Source organism: Grammomys surdaster, unplaced genomic scaffold, assembly GCF_004785775.1.
Source record: "Grammomys surdaster isolate TR1022 unplaced genomic scaffold, NIH_TR_1.0 364, whole genome shotgun sequence".
NCBI lineage: Eukaryota > Metazoa > Chordata > Mammalia > Rodentia > Muridae > Grammomys > Grammomys surdaster.
In genome coordinates, this window is record NW_021604783.1 from 738,080 (window position 1) to 763,609 (window position 25,530).

At 47.9% G+C, this 25,530-nt stretch overlaps 1 protein-coding gene across 1 annotated transcript; it reads left to right on the forward strand.

Moving 5' to 3' along the window:
• Nucleotides 1-1,308: 1,308 nt before the first annotated feature.
• LOC114631687 (myosin-3) lies at nucleotides 1,309-23,339 on the forward strand. Its single transcript, XM_028780051.1, has 40 exons — nucleotides 1,309-1,357; nucleotides 2,167-2,378; nucleotides 4,100-4,243; nucleotides 4,691-4,847; nucleotides 5,283-5,310; nucleotides 5,627-5,735; nucleotides 5,933-6,025; nucleotides 6,658-6,721; nucleotides 6,806-6,904; nucleotides 8,231-8,334; nucleotides 8,414-8,552; nucleotides 9,185-9,303; nucleotides 9,388-9,537; nucleotides 10,516-10,686; nucleotides 10,775-11,081; nucleotides 11,195-11,265; nucleotides 12,157-12,244; nucleotides 12,328-12,445; nucleotides 12,813-12,936; nucleotides 13,030-13,166; nucleotides 13,843-14,098; nucleotides 14,293-14,535; nucleotides 14,629-14,805; nucleotides 14,934-15,079; nucleotides 15,159-15,249; nucleotides 15,949-16,338; nucleotides 16,430-16,556; nucleotides 17,464-17,582; nucleotides 17,762-17,958; nucleotides 18,337-18,520; nucleotides 19,132-19,297; nucleotides 19,603-19,727; nucleotides 20,203-20,511; nucleotides 20,631-20,834; nucleotides 20,907-21,032; nucleotides 21,822-21,992; nucleotides 22,092-22,196; nucleotides 22,335-22,430; nucleotides 22,525-22,662; nucleotides 23,188-23,339. Exons 2-40 carry the CDS (start codon nucleotides 2,175-2,177, stop codon nucleotides 23,212-23,214), a joined length of 5,823 nt encoding a protein of 1,940 aa, XP_028635884.1. The 5' UTR covers nucleotides 1,309-1,357; nucleotides 2,167-2,174; the 3' UTR covers nucleotides 23,215-23,339.
• The last annotated feature ends 2,191 nt before the right edge of the window (nucleotides 23,340-25,530 follow it).

The following is a 25,530-nucleotide window of genomic DNA, read 5'->3' on the forward strand; positions in this document are numbered from 1 at the left end:
GAGAGATGGAGAAGGAGAAAAAAATTATGATCCAACAGCACACGTTTCATAGTCGAACTGCCCCGCCACAGCCTTGGGTTGTGCTGAGTCTGGTTCATAACCCCGAGGGGAATTCCAAAAGGTTCAAGCCTATTTTATTCATTTTCTCATCGGTGAGCTTTCTAAGCAAAGAGCACAACTGTATGTCCCCTGTTCCCAAGTCGTAGTGGCTTCGGCCGATTTCAGGGTGGGATGGCCTGCAGGATGGGGTCAGGCGGGTCTCCTAAAGCAAAGGCCATCCCATTACACTAGGTGGAGAAGCAACAGCCCTGAGTCCTGAGCAAGGCATCTCAAATTCCCAGCTTTCTACAGTTGGAAAGATGGTTTCGGACCCTGCTCATTTCTATATATACTTTTCCCTTGGCAATGACAAAAAAATACGTGTGGAGGGGGCCAGTTCTCAGCCTGTGGTGTCAGTCATTCTCTTTCCAAATATAGAGGAAGAATGAGCCCAGGGGGTTAGTGGTGGCCTATAAAAGCCCAGGGGGCGGCTCTCCTCTGTGCTTCCCTCTGTTGCAGTCAGAGGTAAGTCTTACGCTCTCTTGTACCTCTTTGGCCTTTGCTGCTTCCAGACCTGGTTCGGCCACTGCCCTAGGCTGTGGCCCTCCCGGCTTTGTTATAGCAGGTGAGTCTTGTTTCTCTTCTCAAGGAATACAGTGGAGTGAGATGCGAGACTCAGTGCCCAGCAGCCCCACTGCCTAGCTAGCAGGTCATCGAATCTGGGGTCCTTCACGCCCTTCTTTCTCTGCTTGGGAAGGATCCTGTTGGACACGCATGGGCCTGTCCACCATGGCCTCCTGTTGCCTCTCAGATCCACAGAGAGAACAGGGGACAGGACATTTCCTACCTGGACTCTTTACCTAGAGGGTGTTTACTTGCCTCAAGACCACACGATTGCTCACCAGGTTTAAATTAGCCAATCTCAGCACCGTCTCCAGTTTCCGATAACCAGGAAGCCTGCCCCCACCTGCTAACAGAAGCTTTTACTGACAAGGACTCAGACCATTTAGAAGCCTTGCCCTGTTCACAGTGGAGGATCTTGCAGTCTAAAGAAATTGTCAGAGTGGGCTGGAGGAACCAACCTGCCAGGCAGTTGGTAGCTATGCCTAGTTGTAGACCACAACCTGTCTGCGGTTCTAGGGCTAAGGCTCTTTCTAACTGTCTAGTCCTTTGTGTGTCTTTGCTGAGCCTCACCAAGGTCTGGTTCATCCTCAAAGCAGACATCACGGATCGCTAAGCTTCTCTGTGTGCTCACTGTTGCAGGTCCCACAGGTTCACAACTGCTGCTGCTCTCTGCTGTCCTGCCGGTGTGACTCAGGTGAGAATTGGGGCCACATCCCAGGGCTTCAGGAAGTCTTCAGGTAAACCCAGGTCACTCATTGCTCCCTCATGCCTGTGCCCCTGAGGAGATACAGAGCTTAAATACAGAAGAACAGGCTTCCTCCCCAAGGCTGCAGCTAGAGGCTCCCACCTCTTCTTTGTAGGGTTTGTTGTTTGTTTTTTTGAGACAGGATCTCACTGTGTAGTGCTGATGGCATAGAATTCACTCTGTAGACCAGGCTGGCTTCAGACCCCCAGAGATCCACCTGCTGCTGCCTCTGAAGTGCTGGGAACAAAGGCATAGACCACCATGTCTGGCCTACAGTCTATTCTTAGCATGCAAGGAAGAAGCCATGTCGATTCAAAACAGTTCAACTGCCTCTGCCGTTTTCTGCTTAGCATTCTCTTTTTGAGGAATCCCTTTACTTATTTTTTTTTTTCATGGTATTTAATTTTGAATGTTCTGTTTGCCCTACCTGTGCTTCTCAGAAAAGGAAGACCAAAGTTTAAAGTGGCTTTTCAAAGGCCCCTTCACCAGTCTGAAAGAATGAAGACTCTTGGATTAAACAGATTCTATCTAAGCCTGTGGCATACAGTAGCAACTCAACAAATATGAGCAGATTATATTTTCCCAGTGCTGAACCTTTGTGTGAAGCCCTACTGTGCATGGAGCAGGCCAGGTCTCCTTGACCTTGTCTGAGAGGCTTCCCATCCACTGCAGGGTGGCAGGTTGATGCTAGGATGGGCAGGAGTCTGCCGGCTGCTGACCCAGGGAGCAGGTGGGCTGACTGGCGGTTTGTTTTGCAGCCAACACCATGAGTAGCGACACCGAGATGGAAGTGTTTGGCATAGCCGCACCTTTCCTCCGCAAGTCGGAAAAGGAGAGGATCGAAGCTCAGAACCAGCCCTTTGACGCCAAAACCTATTGCTTTGTGGTTGACTCAAAGGAAGAATATGCCAAGGGGAAAATCAAGAGTAGCCAGGATGGGAAAGTCACTGTGGAGACAGAAGACGGCAGGGTAAGGCATTTGCTCTTTCTCAGTACGAGCCCAAGCTTCTCACATCGTGTTGCATAAGCATATAGCCCTCCTCCACCCACTTCCAGAATTCAGCATCTGAAAACAGTGCTAGGCATCTCAGACACCAGGAAAGAGAGGAAAGCATTAGCCTCTGTTGCAGGATGGAAGATGGATCCCCTAGTGGCTGACTAAAGCATTTAATTTGGGGTGTCTTTTATCACTGTATTCTTCGACAGAGAACCAACCTCACTGTCTCAAGGGTGGGATGCTTTTAGAATACCCATCCTTTGTAGGTTTGCCTAGCTCCATCAGTGGTCATTAGAGCACTGGTCCGGAACATGCAAAATCCTGCATTCAATCACCACGTGTGTGAGGTTGTATTTGTGTGATGGAAGCAGAAGCAGAGACAGGAGCAGAGAAGACACAAGAGACAAATGGCATCATTCGGTGGAGCAGGGAGGAAATGGGCACCACCCACGTGGAAGCTCCCAGAAGGAAGGCATCTCCTCATATCTGAGATTAAGACATCTGAGAATGGGCTTCCAGAGCAGGAGTTAGACTCAACGTAGGATTTTCACAGGGTCTAGGGAGAACACGCCTGAGAGGCATCAAGAGAGCCCACAGTCCAAGTGGATTAAGGGGAGGGGGAGCTCTGTGGCCCACAATGCTCAGGGACTGGCTATTTGCTCTTTACTCCTAAAGAGAAAAGGAGAGCAGGGGCTGACAGCCCCACCCGCAGGGCCTCAGGCCCTCCGCAGAGGACAGCCCCAGGGCTTTGTGGTGGAAGTCTTCCTATCAAAGCAGAGCTCTAGGGATACTTCAGAAAGGGAAGGGTGGGTTTGTGGCTCTTCCCCCAAGAGCAGGGAAGGTGGTAAAGAAGTAGAATGGGGCGTGGCTCTCAGAGCTGGATGGCTGTTTTACATAGATGGGGCGTGGCTCTCAGGGCTGGATGGCTGTTTTACATAGATGGGGCGTGGTTCTCAGGGCTGGATGGCTACTTTACATAGTTGGGGGCGTGGTTCTCAGTGCTGGACGCTGTTTCTACAGGGCTAGTGTCTCTGCGGGCACTAGCACAGGACTACAGTGCCTCTTCTCTCATTCTCTGCTGTCTCCAGTCAGGACGGCTGCAGAACTGCTCTTTTCTCTGAGCAGGTGGGAGAGCTACAGGGACAACTAACACCATAGTCAAACAGCTTCCTTTGGCTCCAATTCTGTGTCACAGCCCCCCTCCCGCCTCACACTTAGTCCTCAGAAATCTTCTTTCATCACATCGGTTGTCATCCCCTAACCCCAGGCCAGAGAGAGAGAGAGAGAGAGAGAGAGAGAGAGAGAGAGAGAGAGAGAGAGAGGCAGAGAGACAGAGAAACAGAGACAGAATCAATTCCTGAATGGAATTCATTCATCGATAGAAATCATTTCTTTATAAGTTATCAAAAGAAGTCTGAGATAACAGTAAAGGCAAAACATATGTATTACATGTATAATGCATATATATATGTATGTGTATATGTATATGTATATGTAAATTGTCCCACAGACCTATGTGGGAGCAGAGCACATGCTTTCCCACTGCCACATACCATCGTAACCTTGTTTTCCCTCACTGTCACCAGGCATCTCCTCTGCTCACCTGGACTGCAGTCTCTCCTAGGCTGCCAGACACACACAGAAGTCCGATGGCTGGACGACATTAGATAAGCCTCATGACTCTTCTCTTTCAGACCCTGGTGGTTAAACCAGAGGACGTATATGCCATGAATCCCCCCAAGTTCGACAAGATCGAGGACATGGCCATGCTGACTCACCTGAACGAGCCCGCTGTGCTGTACAACCTCAAGGACCGATACACGTCCTGGATGATCTATGTCAGTGGCTACTCACCAACAGGCTGTGCTGGGACACCAGCTGGGGGTTGGGCGAGTCGCGGGGAGGGCACTTTGAAATTCCTGTTTGCCTGGCTGAAAGAGAGGAGATGAAGTAGAGAAGTGAATGGCCAAAAAAGCCAGAGACAGATGGGACGGGAAGGGGAGGGGCTGGAGGAAGGGAGGTAGGGGGGAGGAAAATGGAGGAGGAGCAAAGGTTGGGAGGAGGAGCCTCAAAGAGCGAGAAAGCTGAAGCCACTGTGAGCATGGTATTAGCTGTAGGAGGACTGGCTACTTTCCCCCTTGAATTTCAGTTACTTCATTTGTCAATAGAAATCATGATTTTTTTTTATGTGTTATCGAAAGAAGCCTGAGATGTTAGTAAAGGCAAAACATATATTCCATAAATATATATGTGTGTGTGTGTGTGTATTTTTTTTTCTCCCACAGACCTACTCAGGGCTCTTCTGTGTCACCGTCAACCCCTACAAATGGCTGCCGGTGTACAACCCTGAGGTGGTAGATGGCTACCGAGGCAAAAAGCGCCAGGAAGCCCCGCCCCACATCTTCTCCATCTCTGACAACGCCTACCAGTTCATGCTGACGGGTGTGTTTTCAAGGAGGAAGTATAGGTGTAGGGTGTGGGAACTAGACAGGCTCAGGGGCACTCTGGTGCGAGGCCCTAGAGAAGGAGGGGCAAGGAGGAAAAGAGGTTTTAGGTCCTTGGGGTGAGGAACTTGCATTTAACATAAGTATTGGTTAGACCTTAGGAAAAAATTATTCTTATGGATCAGAAGCAAAGACCAACCATCTTTTAGGTCAGAGGACGAGAAGCCTCAGTTTTCATCAAGGGCTTGACTTCTCTGAGTCTTGTTCTCAAGACAGATGCTCTTTAAATCCCCACCTATGACTAAACAGACAAACACAAACAAGTAAATAAATAAAGCGAAAAGGAACTCAATAGTTGAAACCTGCTGCTTGCATGACGGTTAAGAACCTCTTTGGATATAGCCATCAGCTCTGTTTTCTTCCCCTCACACAGATCGTGAAAACCAGTCCATCCTGATCACGTGAGTATCCCTGCTTACAGAGGTTTCTCAGCTGGGGCCATGGATGTAGCCCTTGGCTCTGTTCACTAGACAGTGCTTGGAACAAAGCCCATGGTGGAAAGACAGGTTGTGGGTGGGTAAAAAAAAAGCCTCAGATAACTAGTAGTACCCATGCTTAGATCAACTAAGGCTGTAGCCCAGGCCCTCTGCCCCTCTATGTGGTGACTCATGTTCATTTGCTGTGTGTGCCAGATGTGTTGAAGACCACTGGATGACATCTTAGGGTGTCGGTTTATGAGCAGGACTGATTTCTCTGTCTTTCCATCCTTCTAAATAGCGGAGAATCCGGGGCTGGGAAGACGGTGAACACCAAGCGGGTCATCCAGTACTTTGCAACAATTGCAGCCACTGGGGACCTTGCCAAGAAGAAGGACTCCAAAATGAAGGTGGAGACGGGAGCAAGGAAAGAGAGTGGGCTAGGGTGGAAGAGCATGAGGGATAGTGTGGGGTTGACCATGGGTCATTAAGTCACCAGAGCAGCCAGGAAGAGAGGCAGGCAGGAAAAGCAGAGCAGGTGACCAGTTTTTAAAATGAGGATTTTGCAGCTTACACGTTTTCTCTTCCTCCTGGATTTCTTGCTTAGGGGACGCTGGAGGATCAAATCATCAGTGCCAACCCCCTGCTGGAGGCCTTTGGGAACGCCAAGACTGTGAGGAACGACAACTCTTCCCGCTTTGTGAGTCTGCCCTTCAATATGATAGGCTCTTCTCCTCAGCCTGCTGGAGAATCCTAGTGCCTGAGCTTGGGGAACTTACAGCCCGGTGGGAAGAGACGGGGAAAGAAGCAAATGCGTAGGCCATGTGTATGTGAGGTTCAAAAACCCACGGCTGTAACTGAGAAACTGGGGACCAGGTCTCCAACAGATAGGGCTGGCTGGTAAGGGCTTCCCGGGGCTGGGTACATGAGCCAAAGCTGCAGGGTAAGGAAGGGTTGAAAGGAAGGTTGGTTTTGTGCTGCCCAGGGTGGGACAGTGTATGGCGCTCTCCTGCAGAGGCTCCATGTGGCAGGTGGGAGGCAGAAGATGGGGAAGAGACCCATCACTAACAAGGGCATAAGCCCTGAGGAAGATTTTGGGTTTTGTCTTAAGCACAGTAGGAAGGATCCTGTAATCAGGGAAGTGATTGGTTCAGCACCCTAGTTATTTCATTAATGAGATCTGGGAAGTCCAGGGAGAGGCAGACACACCAAATGGAAGAAGGGACAGGAGGGAAGACTACTGAGGAAAAGGTTCCTAACGGGCAGTGCTCAGGAATCCAGAGGAAGTTCATCAGTCATGGAAGGATCTGGTCTCCCTCTCCCTCTATGCAGGGCAAATTCATCCGCATCCATTTCGGCACCACTGGGAAGCTGGCTTCTGCAGATATCGAAACTTGTAAGTACACTCAGTGGGATGGGTGAAGCCTCTGAGCCATGGGGACCGTTGTGATCCCTGACAGGCCCTGTGCTTCTGTTCCAGATCTGCTGGAAAAGTCCAGAGTCACCTTCCAGCTGAAGGCTGAGAGAAGCTACCACATCTTCTACCAGATTCTTTCCAACAAGAAGCCTGAGCTTATTGGTGAGCTGATAGGGGGAGGGTCTGTGTGGAGTCACCCTTAGGGGACCCAGGAGACTTAGTTGCACATGTAGATGACTCTACAGCCAATGGAGATTTATATAAGCCACAGGATATGGCTCTTTGGGCAGCAACTGTATCAGTTTTTAAAACTATGTAGCATTTATGTGAGTATGTGTACAGAGGTGCATGTGTTGTCTTCTGGTGTATGTATGTGCACATACGTGTGTACAGAGGTCTGAGAATGACCCTGGTTGTCTTCCTTGATTTCTCTCAGCCTTGTACATTAAGGCAAGGGCTCTCAACAAGCCTTGAGCGACTGTAGCTTGCCAGAATGCTGCTGGGACCCATGTCTCTGCCTTCTGAGTGCTGGGGATTACAAGCAGACCACCCACATCCGCCTGACTTTCATATGAGTTTCGGGGATTCGAACTCCAGTCCTTATGCTTTCATGGCAAGCACTTCACCTGCTGAGCCATCTCCCCAGGCTCACTGTACCAATCTGAAAAACCTGATCAGATGTGCTGTAATGGGGCAAAATCCTTGGTTCCATGAGTATGTCTTTGAGTAGTTAAGCACTTAATGGTCCTTGAGCGCCCCCTTGTGTTTCAACATATGAACCAATCTCAGCTCACGGAAGGCCAGTGTAAACTGATTAACAACCCAGCCAGGGAGGGTCATTCTATCTCTATATTTTTCAGCAGATAGAGGCTTGTGTGCTCACCACCTTCCTTGCTTTCTGTCTGTAATAGCTAGTCCTTCTGAGCTCCATCCTGCAAACAGGCTGCTGGTTTCCAGCCAACTTTAAAAAAGCTCTCCCAAACAGCTTATGCTTTCCTCAGCTTGGGCTCCTGTCCTGGCACACAGTCATCCAGTTTTTCTTATTCACTGTCCCAAACATACACTGGCATGCAACATTCACTTGCAAAGCAAAAACATATTTTTTCTAGGGTTTCAACTTACATGGCATGGGAGACTACAGTTTCCCCAAGACTAGTGGTTCTCAAGCTTGCTAATGCTGGAACCCTTTAATACAGTTCCTTGGTGATCCCAACCATAAAATTGTTTTTGTTACTACTTCATAACTATAATTTTGTTATGCTTAAGAAAATATCTGTGTTTTCCAATGGTCTTAGGAGATCTTTATTTTAAAAAAAAAATCATTTAACCCCGAAAGGGGTCATGAACACAGGTTTAGAACCACTGCTCTAGTGAGTTCCACTTCTGCATTTAATTTTGACCCCAGTGGTTGAAGTCCCAGGCTAGGGCTCAAGAGCACTCTTCCACTCAGTGGAGTTTTCATTACACATTACGAATTCTTCATTTCAGAGTTGCTGCTGATTACAACCAACCCTTACGACTACCCATTCATCAGCCAGGGTGAAATCCTGGTGGCCAGCATTGATGATGCTGAGGAGCTGTTGGCTACAGACGTAAGAAGGATCACAGAAAGGCGGGAGAGCCTCCACATAGTGAGGGCTGTGGACAGACAAGCTGTTCTTTCCATTGCAGAGTGCCATCGACATCCTGGGCTTCACCCCGGAGGAGAAATCTGGACTTTATAAACTGACAGGGGCTGTGATGCATTATGGGAACATGAAGTTCAAGCAGAAGCAGCGGGAGGAGCAGGCTGAGCCAGATGGCACCGAAGGTACAGTGTCACCACAGCAGGCTACAGAGTGGAAGCAGAGAGGTCACTCCCCTGGGGCCATCCAAAGCCTCTTTTTGAAAATGATTAATCTGTCTTCCCCTCTGGAGAGGTGGATGAACCTTTTCTGGGCCTGCAATGGATATAAGGAACCATCACCATATACTTAAAAAAAAAAACACTTATAGGTTGTATGTGTGCGTGTGCGTGTGTGCGTGTGCGTATGCGTGTGCGTGTGCGTGTGTGTGTGTGTGTAAGGATTCTATACCTCATGTGTTGAAGTATACCTCATGTGTTGAAGTCAGAGTACAACTTTTAAGAGTCAGTTCTCTCTTTCCACAATATGAGTCTCTGGGACCAAGCTCAGTAGCCAGGTGTGGTGCTCCGTGTCTCTACCCACTGAGCCATCCCTCAGTTCCGTCCACCCACTTTGGCTGAATTCCTGAAATGTCTTATTCTGGATGCAATGTGAAATGGTCAGGCCTTTCTGAAGCCCAATCCTGCTGCACCGTGAAGTCTGCCACACTATCTGAATGGTGTAGTGTCCCGGGCCCCACAGAGACATTTAAGGGATGAGGAATATGAAAACAGCTTTCCTACTGCCTCTCTGAACATGATCTTTCCTTTCTGACTAGTGGCTGACAAAACAGCCTACTTGATGGGCCTGAACTCTTCAGACCTCCTCAAGGCCTTGTGCTTTCCCAGAGTGAAAGTTGGGAATGAGTACGTTACAAAAGGCCAAACTGTGGACCAGGTAAGAACTGCCTCAAGTGCAGGAGGGCAGAGGACCCTGATGGCTGCTGCCTTCTTACTAGTTTGCTGGCCTTTCCTCTGACAGGTTCACCACGCTGTGAATGCTCTATCCAAGTCCGTTTACGAGAAGCTGTTCTTGTGGATGGTCACTCGTATTAACCAGCAGCTGGATACAAAGCTACCAAGGCAGCACTTCATTGGGGTTTTGGACATTGCAGGTTTTGAAATTTTTGAGGTTTGTATTATTTATGTTTTCTTATATCTTCAAACGGGAGTTTTCATAACCCTAAAAAGATGGTTTTCTTGTAGGAAGGGACAGAAAGAGCAAGTTGGACAGGTGAGATATAGCCTATCAGGACAGTTTGTATTATTTTAAGACAGCTGGAGAGGCTGGGTTTACTCAGTAAACTGCCTGCCTTGAAAGTAGGGAGAGCTCAGTATGATATCTAGAATACCCACATTAAAAACCAAAAATGCTGGGGATGGTGATGTGTTCTCAGAAGTGGAGATGCAGAGACAATCGGATCTTCTGGCTCACTGGCCAGTCTGCCTACCCTACCAGAAATTTCCAGGCCAAGAGAGCCTGCCCGAAAGAAAAATAAAAGATGGGTGGTGGATGGGTGGATGTTGCTTGAGGAATGACACCCAAAGTTGTCATGTGGCCTTTATATAGGCACACATGCAAACACACACACACACACACACACACACACACAAGTGTGTACCCACACATATTTGTGCACATGTGAATATACACATACATGCTAATACACACAGGGCTGTAGACTTCCTTCAAGTGGACTTTCAAAAGGTATCACCAAATAGGTAAAATGAAGAAAAATTGAATAGAGGGCCAGAGAAGTTGGTACTGTCAATGATGTACTAGTTGATATAATTTTCTGACTGGTTCTGAGCTAGAAGCAAATGTGTATTCGGTGTTTGCCGGGTGGCAGCTATGCAGGTGGGGATATGGGAAGCTTATAGTTTAGTTGAGAAGACACAGAAGCCTGTCGGGCGTGCAGAAACATAAACACAAAATAAGTCCACAAGAGGGGCCCAGAGGTGGGAGAACCATGTAGGTGGAAGACTCGTGATTGGCTCTGAAAACATAGCCAAGCAAGTGGGACCTGACCCATGAGGAGGAATGCTAATGGCATTTCCATTTTGAAAGAGGTCTAATTTTTTTCACATGAACGTTATGTTTTGGCATCAGTATAACAGCCTGGAGCAGCTGTGCATCAACTTCACCAACGAGAAACTGCAACAGTTTTTCAACCACCACATGTTCGTGCTGGAGCAGGAGGAGTACAAGAAGGAAGGGATCGAGTGGACCTTCATCGACTTTGGGATGGACCTGGCGGCCTGCATCGAGCTCATCGAGAAGGTATCCCACTACTCCGCTGCTCTGTGTCTCCTTCCCATGTACTTTCTGCTCTTATTCACTCAGCTGCTTTGCCTCACCTTCAATCTAGCCCATGGGCATCTTCTCCATCCTGGAAGAGGAGTGCATGTTCCCCAAGGCGACAGACACCTCCTTCAAGAACAAGCTGTATGATCAGCACCTGGGAAAATCCAACAACTTCCAGAAGCCTAAGGTGGTCAAAGGCAAGGCCGAGGCCCACTTCTCCCTGGTGCACTATGCGGGCACCGTGGACTACAGTGTCTCAGGCTGGCTGGAGAAGAACAAGGACCCCCTGAATGAGACTGTGGTGGGGCTGTACCAGAAGTCCTCCAACAGGCTCCTGGCACATCTCTATGCTACCTTCGCTACAACAGATGGTAACTAACGGACTGCAGACATAGCGTTGTCTTCACATAATCTCCCTTTCCCACAGCACCCAAAAGTCTCGATCCAACCACTCACAGTGCCTGGGCCCTTTTGTGTCTTGCAGCAGATGGTGGGAAGAAGAAAGTCGCTAAGAAGAAAGGCTCTTCCTTCCAAACGGTCTCTGCACTGTTCAGGGTAGGACAAATTTGAATTAATCCACTCCCAGTTCAACTGAGTCACTGCAAAACAAGCAATGCTGAGATCCTAGGCTAGATTTACTCAAGGGTAGTAATGCTGCCTGACGGTGCTCTCGGAGTGAGATCAATTGACAGTCTGACAACATACAGATGAGGTTTAACAAATGTGGGGCCAGGGTTTGTTCCATGTGTACTGTAACTAACAGGTCTGGCCAGCGGGGGCAGTAGGTTCTCAGTTCCAATTACCTAGCTGCCTTCAGTATTCCTGTAGTAGCACCCAGCCCCCTGGCTGTGACAGGCACACTTTCTGTGTTAATTTTGGAATCCATTCTGTATGTAGTGACCATCTTGCAACCTGGGAGAAAGCTGACTGAGGCAGGCCACATTTCCATTTCCATTTCCCTGTGTTTGGGACCAAACACCAGACTTCAGTTTTTTTTTTTTCTTTTAACTAATCTGTATATAATGAGATTTCTCAAGTATGGCACCCAAATCTAAACACAAAATTCATCTCTCTGTGTTTCATACATGCCTTGTACAGGAAGGATGTAGATCATTTTACATGATATTTGAAGCACACGGCTGTTTTGCCTACATAAGGTGCGATATTGTATTCGTGTGTCATGTTGGTACTCAAAAAACAATTTTAGATTTGTAGAAGAAAACTTTTAGGTTTTAGAACATTTTAGATTTTAGATTTTCAAGATGGGGATGTCCAAGTTATAGCAGTTGTCTACATCTCTGTGTTTGGGACTATTCAAGGACAGAGTTAATTTCACAATTCTTAAGCTGAACCATATAGTTTAGATTTCACTACCATGCATGTATTTGTCTCTGTGGGAGTTTACAGTAGGCTGCCAAAAGAGATGTCTTTTTTTTTTTTTTTTAGGAAAACTTGAACAAGCTGATGTCCAATTTAAGAACCACTCACCCACACTTTGTGCGCTGTATAATACCCAATGAAACCAAGACCCCAGGTGAGACATGTGCTGGCCCCGAAGTTGCTGCTCAGTCTTTAAGGACTTCTGGGTGATGTTCAGGTGTCTTGCCTGTGTTCTAGGGGCCATGGAACACAGCCTGGTTCTGCACCAGCTCAGGTGTAATGGTGTGCTGGAAGGCATCCGCATCTGTAGGAAGGGGTTCCCCAACAGGATCCTGTATGGAGACTTTAAACAGAGGTACATCGTCAAAATGATCTGTTTGTCCTTTGACATGGATAAAGGCTGAGATTTGAGGGAATAAATATCACATGAAAAGACCCATTTCAAAAGATCAGTTGTGGTTGGTCTTCCATGTGAAATAACCTATGGTTTGGTCAAGGTTCATGCTCCTGTGTCATCCACATTTCTTTGAAATTTGTCTGATATGTAACAGGGGAGGGAAAGAAGCTCTGGCCTAAGAGTCCCAGGGCCTAGATTCTAGCAAAGTGACTATGGGCAAGTTTCTTTACTTCCTGGGAACTAGGCTTTCTGGTCTGTAGGAAGAGAGACCTGGAATCACTGACTATTGCCAACAGCCTGATCGTTTCTGTGTCCACAATGGCAGGTACCGAGTGCTGAATGCCAGTGCCATCCCAGAGGGCCAGTTCATTGACAGCAAGAAAGCTTGCGAGAAGCTCTTGGCTTCCATTGACATCGACCACACACAGTACAAATTTGGACACACCAAGGTAATGCATCAGTTCTGCCATATGCTGTTGGCCTTTACATCCTCTTAACACGATGAGCTGGGTGGCTCATTCTTCTTATCCATCCTTCTGAAGGTGTTCTTTAAGGCTGGCTTGCTGGGAACCCTGGAAGAGATGCGGGATGAGCGTTTGGCCAAACTGATCACTCGGACACAGGCCGTATGCAGAGGGTTTCTCATGCGTGTGGAATTCCAGAAGATGATGCAGAGGAGGTTGAGTGGGGTCTTGGTTTAAGCATGAACTCTTTGGGGAAAGGTGGAATGGGGAGAAGAGAATCCCTAATAGGAATGAGCAATGCTTTGTTTGCTTGTTTGTTTGTTGAGACATGGTTTCTCTGTGTAGCCCTATGCTCTCCTAGAACTCATTCTGTAGACCAAGCTGGCCTCGAACTCAGAGTTGCCTGCCTCTGTCTCCCAAGGACTTGGTTTAACGGTGTGCACCAGGCTGCTTTAAAAAAAAAAAAAACCCAGGTCCTATCTATCTATCTATCTATCTATCATCTATCTATCTATCTATCTATCTATCTATCTATCTATCTATCTGTAATCTGTCTAATCTATCCATCTATCTACCCATCAATCAATCTATCATCTATCTAATCTATTTATCTACCTATCAATCAATCTGTCTGTCATCTATCTATCTATCCATCCATTTATCAATCTATCATCTATCTATCTATCTATCTATCTATCTATCTATCTATCTATCTATCTATGTTTTGTGTTTATCTGTGAGTATGAATGTCAAGGCACACTTGTAGTGGTCAGAGGACAACTTGCAGGAGTCAATTCTTGACTCCACTGTGTTGGGCCTGGGAATCAACTCAGGCTGTCAGGCGTGGCACTGGGCACTTTTCCCTCCTGAGCCATCTTGTTTTGTTTGCAGGGAGTCCATCTTCTGCATCCAGTACAACATCCGTGCCTTCATGAACGTCAAGCACTGGCCCTGGATGAAACTCTTCTTCAAGATCAAGCCCCTGCTGAAGAGCGCGGAGACAGAGAAGGAGATGGCCACCATGAAGGAGGAGTTCCAGAAAACCAAGGATGAGCTTGCCAAGTCGGAGGCAAAGAGGAAGGAGCTGGAGGAGAAGCTGGTCACTCTGGTACAAGAGAAGAATGACCTGCAACTCCAAGTACAAGCTGTATGTCTTTAAGAATCTCGCTTTTTAAAATCTAGATTTGATTTCGATTTTAGGAAATCTGGCTTAACTCGAGGGTGGGGTATGGGCGCGTGTTGGGTTTTTCTTTGAGGTGCTTCATGGAGGATTTCACAACGAAAAATGTCAGTGTCTCAAACCTTCGCCCCTTAAAGGGAATTGTGATTTTCTTTTTAAAGGAGAGTGAGAATTTGTTGGATGCTGAGGAACGATGCGACCAGCTGATCAAAGCCAAGTTCCAGCTGGAGGCCAAAATCAAAGAGGTGACAGAGAGAGCCGAGGACGAGGAGGAGATCAATGCCGAGCTCACGGCCAAGAAGAGGAAGCTGGAGGACGAGTGCTCAGAGCTGAAGAAGGACATCGATGACCTTGAGCTGACACTGGCCAAGGTTGAGAAGGAGAAGCACGCCACGGAGAATAAGGTACTCGCTCTTCTTGCGGGTTCTCTCCAGCTCTATGTACTCATTGCTAACCAAGTTCTGCTTCTTTTTCTAACTGCTGCGGCTTCTTTTTAGGTAAAAAACCTTACCGAAGAACTGGCAGGCCTGGATGAAACTATTGCAAAGCTAACACGGGAGAAGAAGGCCCTCCAAGAGGCCCACCAGCAGACCCTGGACGACCTCCAGGCTGAGGAAGACAAGGTCAATTCTCTGAGCAAGCTCAAGAGCAAGCTGGAGCAGCAAGTGGATGATGTGAGCACTGAGCGTCAGTCTCAGGAGCTGCGAGGCTTCTGGGCGGAAGAGCCCTGGGCAGGGGCGGGGCTGGGGTTATCCAATCGGAAATCATTTGATCCTAAAAGGGGGAATGATGCCTCTTGCAGCTGGAGAGCTCCCTCGAACAAGAAAAGAAGCTACGTGTGGACCTAGAAAGGAACAAAAGGAAGCTGGAGGGAGACCTGAAGCTTGCCCAAGAGTCCATATTAGATCTGGAGAACGACAAGCAACAGCTGGACGAGAGGCTCAAAAAGTACGTGCCCCAAACACAGCTTCCGTTCTGTGAGTGGCTGGGTATCCCATCTTCACGCATTCTCTCTGTCCTGCTGCAGGAAGGACTTTGAATATAGTCAGCTGCAAAGCAAAGTGGAAGATGAGCAGACATTGAGCATCCAGCTTCAGAAGAAAATCAAAGAGTTACAGGTAGGAGAAGATGGTCAGCTCTCGCTTGCCCGTGTGGGTCCCTCAGAAACCTGAGAGGTGTCTGCTGAAGTCAGAGTAGGTAGGGTAGGTCTGTGTGGCCAACAGTGGTGACGGTGATGACCATGCCCCACAAACTTGCAACAGAATGGGAATGGATAGAGAAATTCCCAGGGTAGTTAGTGACCATATTGGTGCAGGAAAAGATTAATTTGGAAGAAAATCAGTAGCACTTATATTTCTCTGGGTGGGGGAACATCTATGAGCAGATTCATCTGGTGGGGAACATAACCTCTTCTTCTTCATCATCATCATCATCTAATTTTATATTAATTATATTATTTTATATTAATGGGCTTCCATGTGCTAGTTCATCACATGCTAATAGTGCTCCCTCACCCAGCCCCCTCTTAGCCACTTTCCCCACCTTCCTCACCTTTAGAAATCACCGTTTCATATTCAGATTGACTTAAACAAATTCTTCACTTGAAAACAATGCACCACTTGTTTTAATGATGTCCGGTGTTCTCCATTTTTGCTGCAAATGTTAGGGCTTCATTCTTTTTCTAGATGAGTCATGTGCCACCATTTAAGTAAAGGATGTCTTCTTCATGCGTTCGTGGGTTGATGACACCTATTCAGATGCCCTGTTAGTTGTTGTGAGTCTGAGAGTCTCTCTTGGGCATCTGCTGCACACTCTAGGCTCGCATCGAGGAGCTGGAGGAAGAGATAGAAGCAGAGAGGGCCACCCGGGCCAAGACTGAGAAACAGCGCAGCGACTATGCCCGCGAGCTGGAGGAGCTGAGCGAGCGGCTGGAGGAGGCAGGTGGTGTCACCTCTACCCAGATTGAACTGAACAAGAAGCGGGAGGCTGAGTTCTTGAAGCTGCGCAGGGACCTAGAGGAGGCCACCCTGCAGCACGAGGCCACCGTGGCCACCCTGCGGAAGAAGCACGCGGACAGCGCGGCGGAGCTGGCAGAGCAGATCGACAACCTGCAGCGAGTGAAGCAGAAGCTGGAGAAGGAGAAGAGCGAGTTCAAGCTGGAGATTGACGACCTCTCTAGTAGTATGGAGAGCGTGTCCAAATCCAAGGTGAGGGGTCGGCTGAGCAGACCCGGAGGGGCACCTCCAGTGGGTTAACCTAAGGCCACCTGCCGTCCTCCCTCCTCTTTCCAACCTGCAGGCCAATCTGGAGAAGATATGCCGAACTCTAGAGGACCAGTTAAGTGAGGCCAGGGGCAAGAACGAGGAGACACAGAGGAGCCTCAGTGAGCTGACCACACAGAAGTCCCGGCTGCAGACAGAGGCGGGTGAGCCAAGCACCGGATGCTATGTCCGGATGTCACATCCGGATGTCAAGCTGGAATGCCAGAAAGCTTTTCCTCCCAGGGGCAGCACCTTTTGCTGGGAGAGAATGTTTTGTTTTGCTTTGCTTTATTTTTTAAAGGCAGGGTCCCACTCTATAACTCTTCTTGGCCTGGAATTCCTTGTGTAAAACAGGTTGTCCCTATGTAGGCCAGGCTGGCCTGGAACTTAACAGAGATCTGCCTGCCTCTGCTTCCACAACCCTGTTTTTAAAGGCCTGCATCACCACAGCTGGTGAGGGAGACTTTCTGAAAACACACTTTCAGAAAAAAGTGAATGGAAGTAACATACAGAAGAGGCTGTTCCAAACCTCCTGGAGGAGAACACTGAATCTCCTCAGTGAAAACAGGAAGTGAGCAGATGGCCAAGCTTCCATGAGTAACACAAACTTGCATCTGACAAAACCTGGAAGGAACCAGTAGAAGCCCAGCCTTTCTACTTCCTGCCTGCCTTCCCCTCTGACTTCTGCATATACCCCAGCTGACCATATTCACCCAAGAGTATAATTTCAAATTTCCAGAGAGGTGAAGTCCTAAGTGTTTTCTTTAATGGCACAGCTGGAATCATCAGCCACTGGGGAGATGCTTCGGGAGTGGAGAGGTTCCCTGACAATGTTCAAACTCACAATGGTTCTCTCAGCTCTTGCTGGCAGAGGTCACACGTGGCTTTGTAGGGTTTACAGCAGTATTTTATTAGGCTGCTATTTACTTTTCATGGACATACCCCTACTCTCAAGAAGGCGGTTCTTACCTTTAGTACTTGCACCCTCCTATTTGGCACAATGTCTTGCACTTGGTCATCGAGTCAATGAATGAATGAATGAATGAATGAGTTATTTCCTTCCTGACACAGGTGAGCTGAGTCGTCAACTGGAAGAAAAGGAAAGCATAGTATCTCAGCTTTCCAGGAGCAAGCAAGCCTTTACCCAACAGATAGAGGAGCTCAAGAGGCAACTGGAGGAAGAGAACAAGGTACCCACCCTGAAGGATGCTTTCTTGTTCTTGTTTTCAAATGGCATCTGCAAAATAGAAACAAGATTGAAAAAAAAGTGACAATTCAGCCAGTGCTGTGAGCAGGGCACACCCGACTTGTGTGCTGCTGCACACAGTCCTAATTCACTGGGCTACTTTTTGATTTTTTTTTTTTTAAGGCCAAGAACGCGCTGGCCCACGCCCTGCAGTCCTCCCGCCATGACTGTGACCTGCTGCGGGAACAGTATGAGGAGGAGCAGGAAGGCAAAGCCGAGCTGCAGAGGGCGCTGTCCAAGGCCAACAGCGAGGTGGCCCAGTGGAGGACCAAATATGAGACGGATGCCATCCAGCGCACGGAGGAGCTGGAGGAGGCCAAGTATGTGTCTCTAATTAGAACTCTTCAGGGATCTCATGGCTTAGCACATTGGCTCGAGAGTGACTGTAGATGAATCTAATGGGTGAATTTGTTTTGTTACTCTAGATTTCCCCCGTCACATGGGAGTCTTTAATGTAACATTGGCTGAAATGTAAAATGTAATAGAATGAACATAGTTCATTCAGACATCAACTTTGATCCTGGTTAGACCTGAGAAAGGCCATTGATCACAGACTCTGAGCAGATGGGGGATTCTCTTAAGGTTTACGCACAGAGGCGTGCGAGCCACACAGTTAGTATCTCCAGCTTAGTGAGCAGTGATGCTCGAGGAGAAGATTGAAACGTAATGGCATCAGATTTCCTTTCATTTTCTTGAAGAAAAAAGCTTGCTCAGCGCCTTCAGGATTCAGAGGAGCAGGTTGAGGCTGTGAACGCAAAATGTGCTTCCTTGGAAAAGACCAAGCAAAGGCTGCAAGGGGAGGTGGAGGATCTGATGGTGGATGTGGAAAGAGCCAACTCTCTGGCTGCCGCTCTGGACAAGAAGCAGAGGAACTTTGACAAGGTGCGGGGAAGCTCCGTGCTGGCTGAGTTCCATGGTGTGAGCAGGTTGTGGGGGCTGTAGGAGGAAGGGATAGGCTCCCTGCTCTGCCCTTCTGTAGCGTGGTGGCCTTAAAAATATGCCTCGGACTTCACTAGCAATTTGTTTCTTCATCTGTGACATGGACTGGGAATGGGATGAGGCAGAAGTCCCTTCCGAGGACTGCTGTAGCTGTGAACAGTTTCCACTAGGACACAAGCTTTTCCATCGCTCATACCTGTGTCTTTACGTTCCTGAGACTCCAACTTAGGTCCCTCCCTGTGACAAGCATGATTTGAACCAGTGCTTTAGTGAAGTGGCCCATTCAGGGCCACTTTTCTTTTTTGTATTAGGAAAAGGGTAATTGTGTTTAGCTGATTCCTTCTTTAAGAATTCATTTGCCTTCTGGATATGACAGTAGATACTGATTGGTTATCTTGAGTAAGCTAATGGAATGAGATCTTTGGTCGTTCAGTAATCTAGGCCAGGCAATGGTAGAGAACCTTAACTCTGAGAGTAGCCACTTCAGGGGTGACCTTCTGTTAGACACTTGGCAGAGAGCTCACTAACAGAACCTCTCCACGGTGCGGCTGCAGGTGTTAGCTGAGTGGAAGACCAAGTGTGAGGAGAGCCAAGCGGAGCTGGAGGCAGCTCTCAAGGAATCCCGATCCTTGAGCACTGAGCTCTTCAAGCTGAAAAACGCCTACGAAGAAGCCTTGGATCAACTTGAAACCGTGAAACGGGAGAATAAGAACTTAGAACGTAAGCCATTCCGAACTGTCTGAGGTTGTGGGAAACCCTTCCCTTCACCCATCATGGCCCGAGTGTGTTGAGGGTGAGTGAGACTCCATGATTCAGGTTCCTTCACACTGGTCTGCTGATGCACCTGTAGAAACTGTTCACTGTTGAAAAGCTGTTGTTTTGGGACTCTATACAATGTCTTATCTCCGAGAAGCAGAGCTCTTTAGGGTAACAGAGAGCTATCGACAAGCACTTAGCGAGGGCTTCGCATTCCCGGGAGGCTGTGTAGAGGCGTCCAAATGCAATGCAAACTTATTTTATTGCAGAAGAGATAGCAGATCTCACTGAACAAATTGCTGAGAATGGTAAAAGCATCCATGAGCTAGAGAAATCCAGAAAGCAGATGGAGCTGGAGAAGGCTGACATCCAGATGGCCCTGGAGGAAGCAGAGGTGAGGATGGGTTGGGGATGCAGAAGCCAGAACAGAGGCAACAGCATGTGCCTGAGATGTTCACACTTCACACTTCTGGAATCATGATCTTACTGTGAGGCTGAGTGAGATGATGCCCGTGAATTATCTTAAGTTTATTGGAGAAAATCATTATGTTAAAATAGGTTTATGCCTGAAATTTTACAAACCCTTAGCTGACGTTAGAATAGCTGTAAGGGGCTTCTTGCTCTTAATAAACAGTAGATTGTAAATACTTTTTGTGTTTGAGTGCACAATCATAAATGAATAGCCATAAAATGTTTCCCTTCTGCGCTAAAGGTAAGTTAGTTTTTTTTTTAGAAGTAGTAGTTTTGACTATTATGGAATGTGATTTAGGAATATCTCCTCGGAGCTTTGCTGACCCAAGGTCGTGTGGTTTGCTCTAGAGCAGTGCAGAAACTGTTTTTTTTTTTTTTTTTTTTTTTGTCTTTTAAAGGCAGCTCTTGAGCACGAAGAAGCCAAGATCCTCCGGATCCAGCTTGAACTGACCCAGGTGAAATCAGAGATTGATAGAAAGATCGCAGAGAAGGATGAAGAGATCGAGCAGCTGAAGAGGAACTACCAGAGGACAGTGGAGACCATGCAAAGCGCCCTGGACGCTGAGGTGCGCAGCAGGAACGAGGCCATCCGGCTGAAGAAGAAGATGGAGGGCGACCTCAATGAGATCGAGATCCAGCTAAGCCATGCTAACCGCCAGGCCGCAGAGACCCTCAAGCACCTTCGGAGTGTCCAAGGACAGCTGAAGGTGGAGGGAGCTTCCTGGGGTGGGGTGGGGGGAGGACTTTTCCAGTGTTCAGATATGAAAAAAACTGGGCAAGGTTTGAGGTCCTTGGCTCTTCGCTTCACACCCTGTCTTCTGGCTAGGACACTCAGCTGCACCTGGATGATGCTCTCCGGGGCCAAGAGGACCTGAAGGAGCAGCTGGCGATCGTGGAGCGCAGAGCCAACCTGCTGCAGGCCGAGGTGGAGGAGCTGCGGGCCACGCTGGAGCAGACTGAGAGGGCCCGGAAGCTGGCAGAGCAGGAGCTGCTGGATTCCAATGAGAGGGTCCAGCTGCTGCACACCCAGGTGAGGGCAGGAGCATGGGGGTAGGAGGGTCCACCCCAGACGCCCTGTATGACACTCCCTCCTCCTCTTCAGAACACCAGCCTCATCCACACCAAGAAGAAGTTGGAGACTGACCTCACACAGCTCCAGAGTGAGGTGGAGGATGCCAGCAGGGATGCAAGGAACGCAGAGGAGAAGGCCAAAAAGGCCATCACTGACGTGAGGCTCCTGCTTTCTCCCCACTGTGGCCGCTGATACTGTGTCTCATTAAAGCCCTTCTTCCCCCTAACCCCACGCATGCCCGGTAGAAGTCTACCCTCTCAGGACACATGTGGTGCCCATTCTGACCCCAGACCGTTCCTGTCTCCCCTCAAACTCGCCTGTGCCCTCTTGTACTGTTAAAAGCCGGCAGATGGGGGAAAGGCAGGATAGGAGTATACTTTTTTTTCTGCTTCTGGAGAGGTGTTTCTTTCACTTGCATCTGGAAAGAAGACCCTCTGAGAGTGCTATTCCGTCACATGGCTCCTTTCCTCTCTAACTTTCCTGGGTCTCCAGGCTTTCTGGTTCTGTAGCTCTAATGGCGCCACCTACTGCCTTCCATGGGGATATCACCCCGGTGCTATTTTACTTTCCTGTAGGCGTTACTTCTAGAGTCCCTCCATGAAGGGATTCTACTGTCTCAGGTAACTCTACTCCAAGCCTTAGGCGCTTTTGAAACTCTGTGTTGGTGATGATTAAAAAAAAATAACAAAACAAAACCTGGTCTTTGGACAGGTCCCAAGGAGACTAGTTTCAGGATACTGCTTCTCACTCAGTCCTGTAGTCCTTGTCAGTTTTATAAAATGTATATCCCGGGTGTAGCTTTTGTTCTCTTTCAACATGGAAAGTGTGCTCATCCATGATCTTATGCGCTGTCCTTTCTGTAAAGCATACTCTCTGCTCACCGTGGAATATCAGCTTCCACAGCTGCAAGATCTTTGAGCCTTGCCCGCACACTTTGCCTTTCAGGCCGCCATGATGGCGGAGGAGCTGAAGAAGGAGCAGGACACCAGCGCCCACCTGGAGCGGATGAAGAAGAACTTGGAGCAGACGGTGAAGGACCTGCAGCACCGTCTGGATGAGGCTGAGCAGCTGGCACTGAAGGGAGGCAAGAAGCAGATCCAGAAACTGGAGACACGGGTACTTGCCGGGGGACCTTTGCCTGACCAAGCCCAGCTTCCCAGCCTATACCCCCATTCAGGGCTCAGCGCTAGAATAACGTCCCAAATATCTCTCCAGATCAGAGAGCTGGAGTTTGAGTTGGAAGGGGAGCAGAAGAGGAACACAGAGTCTGTGAAGGGCCTGAGGAAGTATGAGCGGCGTGTCAAGGAGCTCACTTACCAGGTAGGTGGAAAGCTCGCCTCTCCAACGTGCAAATACCACTAAAAGCTTAGAACTGAACTTGCATTCCCCCGGACTGGCTAGGGGTTCTGGTACAACACTGTCCCGCTCCTTTAATGACACCTCTACGTTCATTTGCAGAGTGAGGAGGACAGGAAGAATGTGCTGAGATTGCAAGATCTGGTGGATAAACTTCAAGTGAAAGTCAAGTCCTACAAGAGGCAGGCTGAGGAGGCTGTAAGTCAGACTCATGTGTGGCCTGACCCATTTCCCGCGGGGAGACCTGAGAATGGAGCATGCAGCTCTCACTCACTGGGCTCTTTGCTTTTAGGATGAACAAGCCAATGTTCATCTCACCAAGTTCCGGAAAGCCCAGCATGAGCTAGAGGAGGCCGAGGAGCGTGCTGATATTGCAGAATCGCAAGTCAATAAGCTGCGGGCTAAGACCCGGGACTTCACCTCTAGCCGGGTAAGCTGACCTGGGGAATGCTCACAGACATGCAGACACTTCAGAGCTGGAAGCTGCTGTAGGGGATCGTCTACTTCCCAGTTGGAGATTCTCTAGCTCAGAGAAAGAATGTTCTTTATATCTTTATAGTCATTTACCTGGATGGAGCTCCACTAGAAACACATTTGTAATAAAAAAAAAACAAAAAAACAAAAAAAACAAAACAAAAAAACAAAAAAAAAAAACAAAAAAACCCCCCAAAAAACCAACGCGCTGTCTCTTCAGCGCCCTCTGCTGGTATGAGAGGCTGCAATTACTGTACCCACAGGCCCGCCATTGTGGCTGCTAGCGGGGACTCACTCTCTGAGGACCAATTTCTCAGGCTATGGAGCAACTTCATGTGGGCCATCATGCATCTTCTCAAAGGGCCCCCTAATTCCTTGCATCCCACTGAAATATACAAACAATTCTTGATGCTTGTGGGAAGAGGGTTCAGGAAGTGTCTCTGTTGCCTGACTTGACTGAGGGCATCCACATTCTCTCTAGATGGTGGTCCATGAAAGTGAGGAGTGAGCAAGCCCTCCTGGTGCAGGGCAGAAGATATGCAAAATGTATGTTTTCGTGGCTCCTGACAATCCTACTTAATTTCCATGTAACCCTTTTCCACATGCAATAAAGTTTGCCTTGTTTCAAGTTGGGATGTTTTGTCTTGTGTATTCCCCTTATTCCCCAAAAGGTATTTATTCCTCTTTTGGTGATTTTTATGCTGAATGCTGAAATATTAGTAAGTGGATGTCTTGGTAGATTTAAATCAGTGTGTATGTGGTGTGTGTGCGTGTGTGTGTGTGTGTGTGCGCGCGCGCGTGCGCGCGCGCATACGGGGCCTAAGCATTGCTTCAGTGGGGTGGGGAGGGATAGTTTATGAAAGTCATCTATTAATATCATATAAGAGAGACACAAAGGTTGGGTTCAGGAACACCTTGTTTCAAATTGGGGAGGATTTCTCTCCTCCACATTTTACTAGGGAAATGTCTCTCAAAGCTAGTAGATAATGGTTGGGCTCCATATAGGTTATGAATGAACGCCATAGTGTCTGGTCCTGTGAAGAGCTCAGAGGCCAGTGGTAGAGCTCTTATCTAAAATACTCAGGGCTCTGAGTTCAACTCTCAGTACTGCAAACAAACAAACAAACAAACAGTGCATTTGGAAAAATAAGGAAAGAAAAGGAATTCTGTCTTCATTCCCTGCTAAGTCTGGATATCCTGGGTGCAATGGCCTTTATTTTAGAGCCAAATAAACAAACCCCTCACACATCACCAAGCTGAAGAAGACAAATGTGGAGAAAGAATAACCACCCTGCTGACTAGCCAGCAGGACAGAATCCTCTATCCGAGATCAACTCAAGGAGGAGATTGCCATGAGCACACTCATCAGGGGGGTTGCCAAGTCCCTTTCCTTACTGAGGTCTAGAAGATTCTGGATGATGCAGCTTGACTCAGGTGGGGAGTAAAGTCCAAGGGGCTTTTGATGGTGCTGGGAACTGACTCAGCATCTCTAGGGTTTGCGGCTATGGAAGAAAGGAGGGAGGGGTTCTGGTCAGGTTTGCCTTTTTGGTGATTCTGCAATCACTTTCTCTCTAAGAACATGTTGCATTGATTTGCCTTCAATGCTTCATGGCAACTCCATGGCTGACAAGTGGCATTAACGGCAGCTGTTGCTAAGCAGAAATCACTACACCAAGGAAAGGATTGATCCCCAGCCCTAGCTGAAGTGAGGCTGGAAGAGGAATTGTCACTCTGCCCCTCTCAGAAGTTAGGAGGGCTGCTGCACACCGGCTTCTGTGGGAAGTGACAAGGGAGAAGGCAAAGCAAGCCTCATTCCCAGAAATTCTAGGTAATGAGTGCAGAAGAAATGAGAGGCCTGGGCTGTCATGGTTTTCATACAAAGTAGGAGCCCTTAATGATTTGCTATCAGCAGTAGGAAAAGATAAGGTTTCCAGGCATCCTCTGTCTCCCCAGATAAGGACATATACACCGATGCTCGCATGCAATTCCTCATCAATGCCCTACACTGGGTCTGATCAGGCCTCCAGATGGGACTGCTACCAAGTCAGGGATATAAGATGCAACCAATAAGTCCACAGTATGGGGAGCTCAGCTGAACAAATAATAGAGTTAAAAAATACACTGCATATAAAAATACAGACTAGTAAAAAGACTTATATATTAAGGGAGATTTAACAGACTTTATAAGCCAATTGCACTGTATGGATTAAAAAATAAATATTGTGCTTTATTTAAAAATGTGTGTGTGTGTGTGTGTACATGTTCAAAGCATGTATGTAGAGGTCAGATAACAGCTTGTGGGAGTCAGTTTTCTTCCACAATGTGTGCCTTGGGGACTGAAGTCAGGCCATCAGGCTCGGTAGCAAATGCCTTCACTCACTGAGCCATCTTGCTGATCCAAGGAGCTGTTAGGACTGGATTTGTATGACAGTTTGTTAAAATATAGAGACCCACCATTAAATAGTAACTATTACCCTTCATCCTTAGGGAAGAGTCTGACAACGTGATTCTGTTTTAGAACCAGTCCTTATATTTTACAAGTCTATGCTGCATTTCTAGATGAGGAAGGAAGGGAAAGCGAGCAAGCTTTGCTTGAAATCAGTGTGCTGATAGAACTTAAGAATTCACCAAAGAAGCTCTTAATGTGCCTTATGCAGAATGGACACACACACACTCATATACATACACACACATACACACGGTCTCACATACATACATACACTCTCACACACATATACACATAGATACACACTCACACACATAGGCACACACACACATACACATACACACTCTCACACACACATACACACATATACATACATAC